The following is a 14,503-nucleotide window of genomic DNA, read 5'->3' as shown; positions in this document are numbered from 1 at the left end:
ATTCCATCCGGGCATCTTTGGTTAGGATAAATAATATCCAAAGAGTACTATTTATCCCGTTCTACCCAAGTGCCAAAGCAAGTCCTTGGACCTCATGCCAGCTCCGTCTTATAGGCAGAGCCGGCATCCCCTAACCTTGTCATGGGCTATGTCTCCTTGGAAATTGTGGGCGAAGCTGGCCGCTATCTCCCAGGTCCGTATAACGTATAGTGCTGACCTTGACAGGTTTTTCCTTACTTATCAGGTACTCCCCTGTTTCCATGCTCAAGTTTATTCTCTGGAGGTTGGGAACATTGGTAAGACCTAAGTGGCGGTTACCGCCTTTTTCCTTTACCTGGAAGTTTTAAATGCGTGGATCATATCATGGGGACAGGTGGCGAGATCTTGATTCTCCCCGTGCTGGGAGTTGGCTGACATGTATCGAGAAACCGTTCTCGGGATTGATGCTCATCACTTTATCCTCTCCCTTGCTTTGATCGGTTTCAAGCCAGAGAAGTACTCGACTCTACCCAGGCGTTCTTCTTTGTGAGACTTCCCTTGTGATTTCTCCTTCGTCGTTGTGCTTAGAGCCCGTCCCTCTTAGGTACGTTCTCCTTCCTTTGCTGTTCTTTCTTTGTTTTTCATGCTGGATTCTCCTCCTAGTGTAGAGTTTTTAGACCCGAAGTGGGTCGTTCCAGGCGAGTTTATTTTGTCTCGATTAATAGGTTTTTCTTGCATCGATCTTTACTCCCCGATTATAGAAGACTTTGCCCCTACTCTCTTTCCCTCCAAAATAGGGTTTTTCGCGACCTTTTCTGTTGGAACCCTAATGTCAAAGGGTTTTATCAATTTCTCCTCGATCCTTCAAGTCGAGGAATCGACCGCTGAGGAAGAAGTCTCGATGCATCGTAGCAGCATTATGAGGGCGTCGTCCGATATTGGATAGCCGAGTGACTTTAGAACTTCCTTGCCTCCTGTGTCTTCGTCGAGGGACCCCTGTAGGGTTCCCACTTTTTCTGCCTCCAACATCCCATCCACAATCACGAACGAGGAGTTGGCTGTTCTTAGGTTTAGGAATTTGATCTCATCCTCAGTTCCCCTTAGGAAGCCTTCAGGGTCCGAACGAGCTTGTGACCCTGTCAAAAATGAGATTTGTATTTACGTTGGTGCTTTAGAAGGGGGTTTGCGCCTACCCTAGCCCACCGTAGTGAGGGATGTTTTGAGTTTTCTTGGTCTGGCAACTGGCCAAATTGTGCCAAACTCTTGGCGTCTGTTAACGGCGCTTTGGGGCGCGATGTCAGATGGGGAGATTTCTTTGACAAATGGCCCTTTTTCAACCACTTTTCTTTGAAGGAAGCCCCAGGAGGGGTTGGCTGGTATTACTTTACCAAAAGGCCTGGTGAGGGGGAGCTAGTTACAGAGCTCCCTGCTGTGAGTAAAAACTGGAAAGATAAGTTTTTCTTTGTTGGGGGTGATGGTTGGGAATTCCCTAACTAAGAAGTTGGAATGTATGCCCCCAAGATTCCCCGTAGGTGGGGGGTCCCTATCACAAGTTGTAAGCTAACTGAACTTTTCTCTATCCTTGCAATTTTATGAATCATTCCCTTAGGAATTCTGTTTTGTCTGTACAGCTATGATTCTTGGATTATTCCCTTAGGAATTTAATTATGTTTGTGCAGCTCGAGCTCCTTATCCTTCGAGTCCTGCTATTGAGGCCGAGCTTAAATAGGCCAGGAGTTACACAGTCCATAGCTGGGAGTTGCTTGTAACTCCATATTCTTTAGCCGCTTATTTGCTTGGTCCAGAAACTTCTTGTGAGGCCTTAGCTCTCTCTCGGGGTATCTTTCTGTTTTTATTTAGTGTTTTAGTGTCAGCTGATTCCCTCATTTGTTTGATCTCTCTTCAGGGGAAGAAAGTAAGAGTCAGGAAATGGCACCAAAGATGGATAAAGCCTTGCTGACCAGACTGAAAGCTGAGAGGGCAAAGCAACCGTCCGAGACCGCAGCAGGAAAAAGGAAGAGCTCTCGTCTCCAAAAGAGCTAAATGTGGACAGCTTCCTGGATGCTGATCTTCTTAATAACCCCGCACTTGACTTAGTGGTTGAGCCGCTGGTTGAGGAGGAAGTTGAAAAATCTAGAAAAAAGCCAAAAGGTGTAGCTGGGGAGGGTACCCCTCTTGCGAAGAAGATGAAACTTCCTGGCAGCCCTTCGGTGCTGGGCAATTACAACGATGCTCTTGAGCATGTTTCTAGGTTGCTTTATGCAGCCAATAAAGTGCTGATGGCTGAAATGTCTCTTCAGGCAGTAGGAGAGCAAATGTTGGTAGAGTTGGCCATGGTATGCTCTTCCATTTTCTGAAATTTAATCATTGCTTTATTGTTCCTTTGGTTAACTTCTTGCTTCTATCTTGGCAGGCTACGGCTCGTGGTCGATACCTTACTTCCCAAAGCCATAGCTTAGGAAAACAAGTGGTCACGCTGACAGAGGCCAATCTGAATCTCACAAAGCAGGGTGCCTCCATGTCTGCTGAGCTTCGGAAGGCGACCAGCGAGAGGGATGCTACTCTTAATTCAAAGAGAGGTTTGGAGGAGGAGAGAGACATGGCCGTATCTACTGCTCGTTGTTTGGACCAGAAACTTTCTGAATGGGGTAAGAAGATAGAGAAGTACAAGACCATGAGCGCGGGGATGCCTGAGAAAGTGAAGAACGCTCGCAAAGAAGCTATTGAACTCTTCCTTTAGTCCCCTGAGTATCGTCAAGACATCACCCAACAGTACTTTGATGGGTTTGAAGCCATGAGGAGCCAAGCAGCCTTAGCTTTTCCAAATTTGGATTTTTCCAAATTTGAAGTTGATGACGAAGAAGGGCCCTCATGTTTTGACAGGGGGCAGAAGGAGGAGGATGAAGCTGATGACGCGGTTTCTAAAGATACATCTGCCCCGAGCTCTTCCCTTGCATCTCTTCTCCAAACTCCAGAAAAGGTTTCTCTGCCCCTTGAAACTCCGATCCCAGCCATAACACCTCCTGGCCTATCATCTGGTGATGGGCAGGCTATTGATGGTTCTACCCTGGGCCCCTGAGTGGCCTTTCAGAAACTTTTGATTCATTTTTTGGTCTGTAACTAAATACTTTTTCGTACTTTTTAACCGTGTTGGGGTGGCCTTAATCTTGGCCCTTGAATGGTTTGGAAACTTTACTTTCTTGATCGTTGAGGATGATCTCATTGAGATCATGTTTTGGGATTCTTGTAAATGCTTGTTGATGATCATGACAGGTGCAGATGACAGCGTGCTTTCAGTTTGAGCCAAATTCTGTGGCAACTTCCATCAGTCTTTGTGATTGATATAACTTTGTATGTTGTCTTTCATAGATTTATTTCTTGTCTTTATCTCAGTTTTGCCAAACACTTGTGCTTGGTCTGGTTCTTATTTTTTGTTTTAAAGCTAGATATTTTCATTCTGAGCTTTGTGTTTGTGGTTTATACCACGCCCTATACCCCTAAGTGTGTGAATTGTTTGTATGCAAACAATTGAGACACTTTATTGATTTTCCCTTGGGACATCTTTTTGGGTAAGTCACGACTTTGTAGAGCGTATAGCTGTGCTACGTCTGTTGAGCTAGGAAATCTTTCCAAAGCTGCTTTATTATGCATAGCCTTGGCTACATCTTTCCAGCTTGGAAATTTTTCCAAAGCTGATTAATTATGCATAGCCTTGGCTATGTCTTTCCAGCTTGGGATTTTTTCCAAAGCTGCATAGCCGTGGCTATGTCTTTCCAGCTTGGATTTTTTTCCAAAGCTGCATAGCCTTGGCTACGTCTTTCCAGCTTGGAAATTTTTCCAAAGCTGATTAATTATGCATAGCCTTGGCTACGTCTTTCCAGCTTGGAAATTTTTCCAAAGCTAATTAATTAATTATGCATAGCCTTGGCTACGTCTTTCTAGCTTGGAAATTTTTCCAAGAGTAGTTCTAGGACCACACCCATTTTACACACCCAAATGCACAACTACACACACAAGTGTGTGGGCTCCACACACACTAGAGTGTCTAATGTGTGTGGAGCCCACACACTTGTATGTGTGGGTGTGCATTTGGGTGTGTAAAATAGGTGTGGTTGTAGAATTATTGTTTTTCCAAAGCTGCTTTATTATGCATAGCCTTGGCTACGTCTTTCCGGCTTGGAAATTTTTCCAAAGCTGATTATGTATAGGTGTGCTATGTCTATCTTGTAACCTTACTCCCCTGAGCATAAAAATTTTCTGTGGCATGTAATTAATTAATACGCTTTTATAGGTTCTGGTAGGATGTGATATAAGTTTTGTTAAAGCTTTAACAGGTATCAACCTTGCAACTGCCCAAGGTAATCGCTAGTGCAACTTCCCATTATACTAAGCGGTTGAGGTGGTGGCTTTAATTGTGCCTTGATTATGGTCATGCTGATTGGTTTAGCATGCGGTTAATGAACCGTCAGATATGTGCTATAAAAAGCGGTAGCTGTGATGGATTACTTCCTATTCCATACACATTTCTCAAATCGTAATGGCGAACGAGCGTATCTCAGAGCTGTGCCAAGAGTTGCAGAATTTGAAGGCTGCCATTAATGGGCTGTCTGTGAAGATGGATGCCATGGCGGACTCACTGTTTGTCATGGAGAAGACCGTCCGCATGGTGCTGATCGCTAACTGGGATCAGCTTGAAGCTTTCCGTGGGCAACCGGCGCCCCCAGTTCCTTCCCTTCCGAGGAAGGGAGGTAGCGTTTAGGTTGCAACTTTGTGGGTTTTTCCCACAAATTACTTTATGTAATAACTGTCCGCACCTCGTTAGAGGTGTGGATTATAATAAAAAAATTTAAGAATTTTATTATTGTTGTTTGTTCTTCCCTATCATCTAAACAGGAAAAATAGACCATATCATGCTCCACAGGAAGTTTCAACAACCGTCCCGCGTGGGGAGTTTTATGGGCCACTTTGGCTAACAGAAAGAACTCGTGGTGCTCATGAAAGCAACTTTATTGCCAATAACAATTTCCTAAAAACAGAAATAAACTTCCTAAAAACTTAAACAAATTTCCATTACAAGTACCTTGATAAGTAAGGAAAAACTTGTCAAGGTCAGCACTATACGTTATACGGACCTGGGAGATAGCGGCCAGCTTCGCCCACAATTTCCAAGGAGACATAGCCCATGACAAGGTCAGGGGATGCCGGCTCCACCTATAAGACGGAGCTGGCATGAGGTCCAAGGACCAGCTTTGGCACTTGGTTAGAACAGGATAAATAGTATTCTTTGGATATTATTTATCCTAACCAAAGATGCCCGAATGGAATAAACTACAATTGAAACTCTACAGGATAAGGAATGCTATAAAATGAGATAAGCACTAGCCATCCCAGATGTACATGGACTCCTAGCTAAGGCAGGACTCCTCCTCACCCCAAGCAGGTGATCCGGAATACAGTCCTATAAGGACTCCACCTCCCAAACAAAGATGCCTATAAATATGACGGTAGAACTTCGATAAAAGGTATGCAATCCTAAACAGAGAACAAAAATACTCTGAAGTATACTACTGACTTAGGCATCGGAGGGTGGTTGGCAAGCCACCTCACCGGTGACATAAGCTCTCACGTTGTCTTTGCAGGTACAGGTCGGGGCCAGATCCAAAGCTGATTCATCAGCTGGCGCCGTCTGTGGGAAACGACTTCTTCCTTACAGTGAATAGTTTTGTATGGTGGACACCCGATCAAGCAGAACAACAATGGCTTCAAACCCCCCACAAATGGGTGTCGACGACGCCACAAAGGCCGCAGATGCAGCCAAGGCGGCTAAGGCTGCCAAAATAGCCAAGGCTACGAAGGCTGCTGCAGCCAAAGCCGCTAAGACGGCAGAGGCGGCCAGAGTTGCTGCAGTGAACAAACCCGGAGGCGACCAGATGACCCCAGAAGCATTCGCCCAAATGCAAGAGCAAATTAAAACGCTAACCCAAGGGCTACAAGCAGCGATGCAGGAGAACGCAGATCTGTGAAAGCAAATCTCAGAGCCAATCATCTTAAACCAACGACATAGCGAAAGTCCAGAAGAAGATGACAGGGAGGATGCCGAATCCAGTGAAAAGGAAAGCCAGAACCGAAGGAAGCACGACAAACCACCTCTAGAAAAGCAACCTCACGAACAGGAAGTGTTGCTTAAGATGCAGGACCAGATCGATGGGTTGATGAAACACATCAAAGCACAAACTCCTGCCATGGTAGAAGAGTTGGTGCAGAATACGGATTCACCCTTCACATCTAAGGTCATGGGGCTGCCACTCCCCAAGAAGTTCAAAATGCCTCAGCTAGAGACATTCAATGGTTCCACGGACCCATTGGATCATCTAGAAACATACAAATCCCTAATGCACCTACAAGCAGTACCAGATGAGGTAATGTGTCGTGCATTCCCTGTCACCCTCAAAGGAAGTGCTCGGGCATGGTTTAACAAACTCCCCCTAGAAAGCATACGTAGTTTCAAAGAGCTTAGCACTAGCTTTATGAGCTACTTTATTGCTGGCCAACGCTATGGCAAACCAGCAATGCACCTCTTGACAGTGAAACAGGGAAGGTGGGAGTCGCTAAGGGAGTATACTACCAGGTTTAACAAAGAGGTGGTTCAGATAGAGGAAGCTGACGACAGCGTGAGCATAACTGCGTATATAGCTGGATTGTATTCAGGAAAGTTTTTATACCTTCTATCTCAAGAACCACTCAACACCCTGGTAGAACTTATGCTTAGGGCACAGAAACACATGAATGCAGAGGAAGCCGTCTACGCAAGGTGTTCCTGTGATAGTTTTGATCCCCATGTAGGGCCATCACAGGTTGGCGAATTTGCCCCATTTGATAGGAAAAGAAGAGAATCCACCCGCAAGACGGGAGGGGAACCAAAAAATAAGAAGATGGACTCCAGATCCTCCCAAAACGAGGAGGAGGACCGCCCCAAGGCAAATACAAGCAGTTTACACCACTCATAGCCATAGTAGAACAAATCCTCAGCAACTTACAAAATGATCCGGACCTTTAATGGCCCGGAAAGCTAAGGACTGATCCTAACAGGAGAGCTAAAGACAAATACTGCAAGTTCCACAGAGACCATGGTCACAACACGGATGACTGTATTGACTTAAAACAACAGATCAAGGAACTGATCCAAAGAGGCAAACTTCAACGTTTCGTAACGAAGAAGCATCAAAAGATATCCATGAGGGATGATACAAGCAAGGAAAGAAAAGACGCCACGGCTCCCCGATCAGGCCCTAATGGAGAGATCAAAGTCATCCATGGAGGACTTGCCGGAGGTGGAGAGTCTAGCAATGCCAGGAAAGCTCACCTTAGGAAATTGAGAACGAAGGAGTATTTGGAGGTCAACACTGTTAGCCGTCCAAGCAAGATCCAAAAGAAAGAGGAAATACCCATCATTTTCTCAGAAGAAGACATTAAGGGAACTCAAGTTCCTCATGATGACCCCCTGGTTATAACCATTGTCATGGCCACCTACATCACAAGAAGAGTATTAATAGACAGTGGAAGCTCGGCCGACATTCTTTACCTCCATGCATATGATCAACTAAGAGTCGGACGAGAAAGACTAAGGCCTTTGATATCACCACTGGTTGGATTTGCAGGTACGCCCGTTTATCCAGCTGGTCAAATAGCCTTATTAGTCACAATGGGGGACGAAGGAAGTTAGATTACGCGAATGATAGATTTCATAGTAGTCGAGATTTCATAGTAGTCGATTGCCCTTCAGCATATAACGCGATACTGGGAAGGACGATCCCTAAATAAAATTGGGGCAATAATCTCCACGTATCATCTAATGATGAAATTCCCAATGCCAGAAGGAATTGGTTGCATCAAGGGAGATCAGAAGGCAACACGAGAATGTTACGTCACCTCACTTAAGGGAGCAAACATCACGATGAGCATAGAAAGCCTCGACACGCAGGACGAAGAAAAACTCCAGCATGGAGAACCTGTGGAAGAGCTCCTAGAAGAACTTTTAGAGCCAGGTCTACAAGAGAAGACTGTGAGGATTGGATCAGGGTTGAGCACAGAGGCAAAGGTAGAACTGTTACAATTCCTAAGGGATAACAAAGACTTCTTTGCATGGTCCCACGAGGATATCCCAGGAATTGACCCAAGGGTCATATCTCACAAATTGAATGTGGACCCCACAATGCGACCTGTTAAGCAAAAGAAAAGGACTTTTGCTCCAGAAAGGAACGAAGCTGCAGCCAAGGAGGTAGATAAGCAAAGTACAAGCAGGATCCATCCACGAAGTTCTCTACCCCGATTGGTTAGCCAACGTGGTTATGGCGAGGAAAGCCAGCGGCAAATGGAGAATGTCTGTGGACTTCACAGACCTCAATAAAGCATGTCCAAAAGACAGCTTTCCTTTGCCACGAATTGATTCCTTGGTCGACTCCACAACTGGGCATGAGCTCCTGAGCTTCATGGATGCATTCTCAGGATATAACCAAATCCAAATGCATGAAGGCGACCAAGAGAAAACCTCGTTCATAACTGACAGGGGATTATATTGCTACAAAGTAATGCCCTTCGGTCTTAAGAATGCTGGGGCGACATACCAAAGGCTGGTCAACAAAATGTTCAAGCAGCAAATATGACGCAATGTAGAAGTATATGTGGACGACATGCTAGTCAAGAGTGCCAAGGCACAAGATCATGTGATTGACTTGAAATAAATCTTCCAAGTCTTGAGGAAATACCAAATGAGGCTTAACTCGACGAAATGTGCCTTCGGGATCTCCTCAGGGAAATTCTTAGGCTTCATGGTTTCTCAAAGAGGAATTGAAGCAAACCCTGAAAAAATCCATACTATCCTCACCATGCACTCGCCCCTGAACATAAAGGACGTCCAAAAACTGACAGGACGTGTCGCAGCACTGAGCAGGTTCATCTCACGATCAACTGATAAATGTCAAACGTTCTTCAAAGTTTTGAAAAAGTCCTTTGAATGGACTGCCACGGTGGAAGCAGCTTTCAACCAACTAAAGGGATATTTAACGTCCCCACCATTGCTGAGTAGGACCCAGATGGAGAGGACCTATATTTATACCTTGCTGTCTCCCCTCACGCCGTCAGTGCAGTTTTGATACAAGAAGAGCAGGGGACACAACTCCCAATATATTATACCAGTAGGGCGTTACGAGGAGCTGAGCAGAGATATCCCAGGGCTGAGAAGATAGCCTTTGCTATGGTAATAGCAGCCAGAAGGCTACGGCCATACTTCCAAGCTCACTCAATCAAAGTATTAATAGACCAACCCCTTTTAAGGATCCTCCATTATACAGAGACATCCGGACGATTAATTCAGTGGTCAATAGAGCTTGGCGAGTTCGATATAGAATACAAGCCCCGGATTGCTCTCAAGGCACAAGTGCTCGCCGACTTCCTCACAGAATACACGTATCCAGAACCGGAAGAACTCCCCAAGGAAGAACTAAAACCTTAGGTCCTTCAGGTTGATGGATCAACAACTAAAGAAGCAAGTGGAGCTGGTCTGATCCTTACGTCCCCAAAAGGACAACGCCTAAGCTACGCACTTAGGTTTGAGTTTCAAGCAACCAACAACGAAGCCGAATACGAAGCTCTCGTTGTAGGTTTGGAGCTGGCTAAGGCCGTAGATGCTAACCACTTGTTGGCCAAAAGTGATTCATAATTGGTCGTGGGACAAGTCCTAGGAGAATACGCTGTAAAGGAGGAGGTGATGAAAAAGTATTTAGATAAAGTGAAGTCCCAAATTGCAAGGCTTCAAAGCTTTAATATCGTCAGAATCCCAAGGGAGGAAAATACTGAAGCCGACTATCTATCAAAATTGGCCATGGCCAAAGATGATGCCATTCCACGGAATGCACCAATACGATATTTGGAGATGCCAAGCATCTTTGCCCCAGGCATACGAGTCCAAGCTATCGACTACAGCAACTCCTGGATGAGTCCCATCGAGTAATACATAAGGAATGGGGCGCTACCAAACGATAAGATCCAGGCTAGGCAGCTTAGGATCAGAGCTGCGAAGTACTTGATGATGGGCGACATATTATACAGAAGGAGATTTTCACTTCCATGCCTTCAAATGTCTAACCACGAGAGAATCTACACGAGCCACGGAGGAGGTCCACCAAGGAGTATGTGGGGACCACCAAGGGGGCCACATGTTAGCCTACAATCTCCTCAGGATGGGATACTACTAGCCGAGCATGCAAAAAGACTGCAAAGCAATGGTCCAAAGGTGTGAGAAATGTCAACGGTTTTTCAACTTCATGCACGGATCACCCATGGTTTTAACCCCAATGAGGGGACCCTGGCCGTTTGCCCAATGGGGAATAGACCTGATCGGCCCACTTCCTATGGCAACAGGCCAGGTCCAGTATGCCATTATAGCTATAGATTACTTCACAAAGTGGGTCGAGGTCGAGGCCAAGGCATTGGCCACAATCACAATGGAAGTAACAATCGACTTCTTATGGAAATTCATCATTAGTTGTTTTGGTCTACCACGAGTGATAGTCACAGATCGAGGAAAGCAATTTGACAATGCTCAGTTTAAAGATTATTGTGTTTCCAAGGGAATACATGTACATATGCATCCAAGGCTCATCCAAAAGCCAACGGACAAGTAGAGGTCACGAACCGAACTATCAAGAAGGGAATCAAGAAAAGGTTGCGAGAGGCCAAAGGAGTTTGGCCAGACAAGCTTTATAATGTGCTGTGGGCATATTGTACGACACCCCGGACTGCAACTGGAGAAACCCCATACTCTCTCGCGTTTGGAGCTGAAGCTGTAGTCCCAATTGAAATTGAACTCCTCAACTACAGAACTGCAAGCATGGACCAACAAAAGAACCAGGAGGATCTTAGGGCTGAGCTAGATCTCTTGGAAGAAAAAAGGGAAACAACAATGGCCAAGGTGGCGGTATACCAACAAAGAATGGTCAAATACCATGAAGCACAGGTTAGGCCAAGAGATTTTCGGGCTGGTGACCTAGTCCTAAGGAAAGTTGATCCAACTGGAAAGAAGGTGGGCAAACTTGGCCCAAACTGGGAAGGACCTTATCTGGTTTTGCATCACATCAAAGCTGGAGCATATAGACTCGCAACCCTAAGGGGAAAGCAGCTACCGAATTCAACGAATGCAGAACATCTCAAAAAATATTACAAGTAGGTACTTGTAATGGAAATTTGTTTCTGTTTTTAGGAAGTTTATTTCTATTTTTAGGAAATTGTTATTGGCAATAAAGTTGCTTTCATGAGCACCATGAGTTCTTTCTGTTAGCCCAAGTGGCCAATAAAACTCCCCACGTGGGACGGTTGTTGAAACTTCCTGTGGAGCATGATATGGTCTATTTTTCCTGTTTAGATGATAGGGAAGAACAAGCAACAATAATAAAATTCTTAAAATTTTATTTATTATAATCCACACCTTTAAGGAGGTGCGGATAGTTATTACATAAAGTACTTTGTGGGAAAAACCCACAAAGTTGCAACCTAAACGCTACCTCCCTCCCTCGGAGGGGAAGGAACTGGGGGCATCGGTTGCCCATGGAAAGCTTCAAGCTGATCCTAGTTAGCGATCAGCACCATGCGGACGGTCTTCTCCATGACAGACAGCGAGTCCGCCATGGCATCCATCTTCACAGACAGCCCATTAATGGCTGCCTTCAAATTCTGCAACTCTTGGCACAGCTATGAGATACGCTCATTGTTCGCCATTACGATTTGAGAAATGTGTATGGAATAGGAAGTAATCCATCATAGCTACTGCTTTTTATAGCACATATCTAACGGTTCATTAATCGCTTGCTAAACCAATCAGCATGACCATAATCAAGGCACAATTAAAGCTGCCACCTCAACCGCTTAGTATAATGGGAAGTTGCACTAGCGATTACCTCGGGCAATTGAAAGGTTGATACCTGTTAAAGCTTTAATAAAACTTATAACACATCCTACCAGAACCTATAAAAGCGTATTAATTAATTACATGCCACAGAAAATTTTTACACTCAGGGGAGTAGGGTTACAAGATAGACATAGCATAGCTATACATAATCAGCTTTGGAAAAATTTCCAAGCTAGAAAGACGTAGCCAAGGCTATGCATAATAAAGCAGCTTTGGAAAAATTTCCAAGCTGGAAAGACGTAGCCAAGGCTATGCATAATTAATCAGCTTTGGAAAAATTTCCAAGCTGGAAAGACGTAGCCACGGATATGCAGCTTTGGAAAAAATTCCAAGCTGGAAAGACGTAGCCAAGGCTATGCATAATTAATCAGCTTTGGAAAAATTTCCAAGCTGGAAAGACGTAGCCAAGGCTATGCATAATAAAGCAGCTTTGGAAAGATTTCCTAGCTCAATAGACATAGCACACCTATACGCTCTACAAAGTCGTGACTTACCCAAAAAGATGTCCCAAGGGAAAATCAATAAAGTGTCTCAATTGTTTGCATACAAACAATTCACACACTTAAGGGAGTAGGGCGCGGTATAAACCACAAACACAAAGCTCAGAATGAAAATATCTAGCTTTAAAACAAAAAACAAGAACCAGACCAAGCACAAGTGTTTGGCAAAACTGAGATAAAGACAGGAAATAAATCTATAAAAGACAGCATACAAAGTTATATCAATCACAAAGACTGATGGAAGTTGCCACAGAATTTGGCTCAAACTGAAAGCACGCTGTCATCTGCACCTGTCATGATCATCAAAAAGCATTTACAAGACTCCCAAAACATGATCTCAATGAGATCATCCTCAACGATCAAAAAAGTAAAGTTTCCAAACCATCCAAGGGCCAAGATTAAGGCCACCCCAACACAGTTAAAACGTACGAAAAAGTATTTAGTTACAGACCAAAAAATGAATCAAAAGTTCCTGAAAGGCCACTCAGGGGCCTAGGATAGAACCATCAATAGTCTGCCCATCACCAGATGATAGGCCAGGAGGTGTTATGGCTAGGATCGGAGTTTCAAGGGGCAGACAAACCTTTTCTAGAGTTTGGAGAAAAGATGCAAGGGAAGAGCTCAGGGTAGATGTATCTTTAGAAACAACATCATCAGCTTCATCCTCCTCCTTCTGCCCCCCGTCAAAACATGAAGGCCATTCTTCGTCATCAACTTCAAATTTGGAAAAATCCAAATTTGGAAAAGCTAAAGCTGCTTGGCTCCTCATGGCTTCAAACCCATCAAAGTACTGCTGGGTGATGTCTTGACGATACTGAGGGGACTGAAGGAAGAGTTCAATAGCTTCTTTGCGAGCATTCTTCACTTTCTCAAGCATCCTCACGCTCATGGTCTTGTACTTCTCTATCTCCTTACCCCATTCAAAAAGTTTCTGCTCCAAACTACGAGCAGTAGCTATGGCCATGTCTCTCTCCTCCACCAAACCTCTCTTTGAATTAAAAGCAGCATCCCTCTCTCTAGTCGCCTTCCGAAGCTCAGCAGACATGGAGGCACCCTGCTTTGTGAGATTCAGATTGGCCTCTATCAGCATGACCACTTGTTTTCCCAAGCTATGGCTTTGGGAAGTAAGGTATCGACCATGAGCCGCAGCCTGCCAAGATAGAAGCAAGAAGTTAACCAAAGGAACAACAAAGCAATGATTAAATTTCAGAAAATGGAAGAGCATACCATGGCCAACTCTACCAACATTTGCTCTCCTACTGCCTGAAGAGACATTTCAGCCATCAGCTCTTTATCGGCTGCATAAAGCAACCCAGAAACATGCTTAAGAGCATCGTTGTAATTGCCCAGCACCGAAGGGCTGCCAGGAAGTTTCATCTTCTTCGCAGGAGGGGTACCCTCCCCAGCTACACCTTTTGGCTTTTTTCTAGATTTTTCAACTTCCCCCTCAACCAGCGGCTCAACAACTAAGTCAAGTGCGGGGTTATTAAAAAGATCAACATCCAGGAAGCTGTCCACATTTAGCTTTTTTTGGAGACTAGAGCTCTTCCTTTTTCCTGCTACGGTCCCGGACGGTTGCTTTGCCCTCTCAGCTTTCAGTCTGGCCAACAAGGCTTTATCCATCTTTGGTGCCATTTCCTGACTCTTACTTTCTTCCTCTGAAGAGAGATAAAACAAATGAGGGAATCAGCTGACACTAAAACACTAAATAAAAACAGAAAGATACCTCGAGAGAGAGCTAAGGCCTCACGAGAAGTTTCTGGACCAAGCAAATAAGCGGCTAAAGAATTTGGAGTTACAAGCAACTCCCAGCTATGGACTGTGTAACTCTTGGCCTGTTTAAGCTCGACCTCAATAGCAGGACTCGAAGGATAAGGAGCTCGAGCTGCACAAACATAATTAAATTCCTAAGGGAATAATCCAAGAATCATAGCTGTACAGACAAAACAGAATTCCAAAGGGAATGATTCATAAAATTGCAAGGATAGAGAAAAGTTCAGTTAGCTTACAACTTATGATAGGGACCCCCCACCTACGGGGAATCTTGGGGGCATACATTCCA

At 44.7% G+C, this 14,503-nt stretch overlaps 1 protein-coding gene across 1 annotated transcript; it reads left to right on the top strand.

The window, feature by feature from the left end:
* Positions 1 to 6,167: 6,167 nt before the first annotated feature.
* Positions 6,168 to 7,702, top strand: LOC131332815 (uncharacterized). Its single transcript, XM_058367114.1, has 2 exons — positions 6,168 to 6,956; positions 7,049 to 7,702. The coding sequence occupies exons 1-2, from the start codon at positions 6,168 to 6,170 to the stop codon at positions 7,700 to 7,702; spliced, it is 1,443 nt and encodes a 480-aa protein (XP_058223097.1).
* Positions 7,703 to 14,503: the final 6,801 nt, after the last annotated feature.

Source organism: Rhododendron vialii, chromosome 7a, assembly GCF_030253575.1.
Source record: "Rhododendron vialii isolate Sample 1 chromosome 7a, ASM3025357v1".
In the NCBI taxonomy this organism is placed as follows: Eukaryota; Viridiplantae; Streptophyta; class Magnoliopsida; order Ericales; family Ericaceae; genus Rhododendron; species Rhododendron vialii.
The sequence above is the reverse complement of the archived record's forward strand: the minus strand, read 5'-3'. Positions and strand labels throughout refer to the sequence as shown.

Excerpts from the sequence above, each read along its gene's own strand:
- LOC131332815 (XM_058367114.1), top strand. The coding sequence starts at position 6,168 with ATGCAGGACCAGATCGATGGGTTGATGAAACACATCAAAGCACAAACT. Across the intron at positions 6,957-7,048 it reads AGGAGGAGGACCGCCCCAAG|CTAAGGACTGATCCTAACAG; the intron begins GCAAATACAAGC and ends TGGCCCGGAAAG.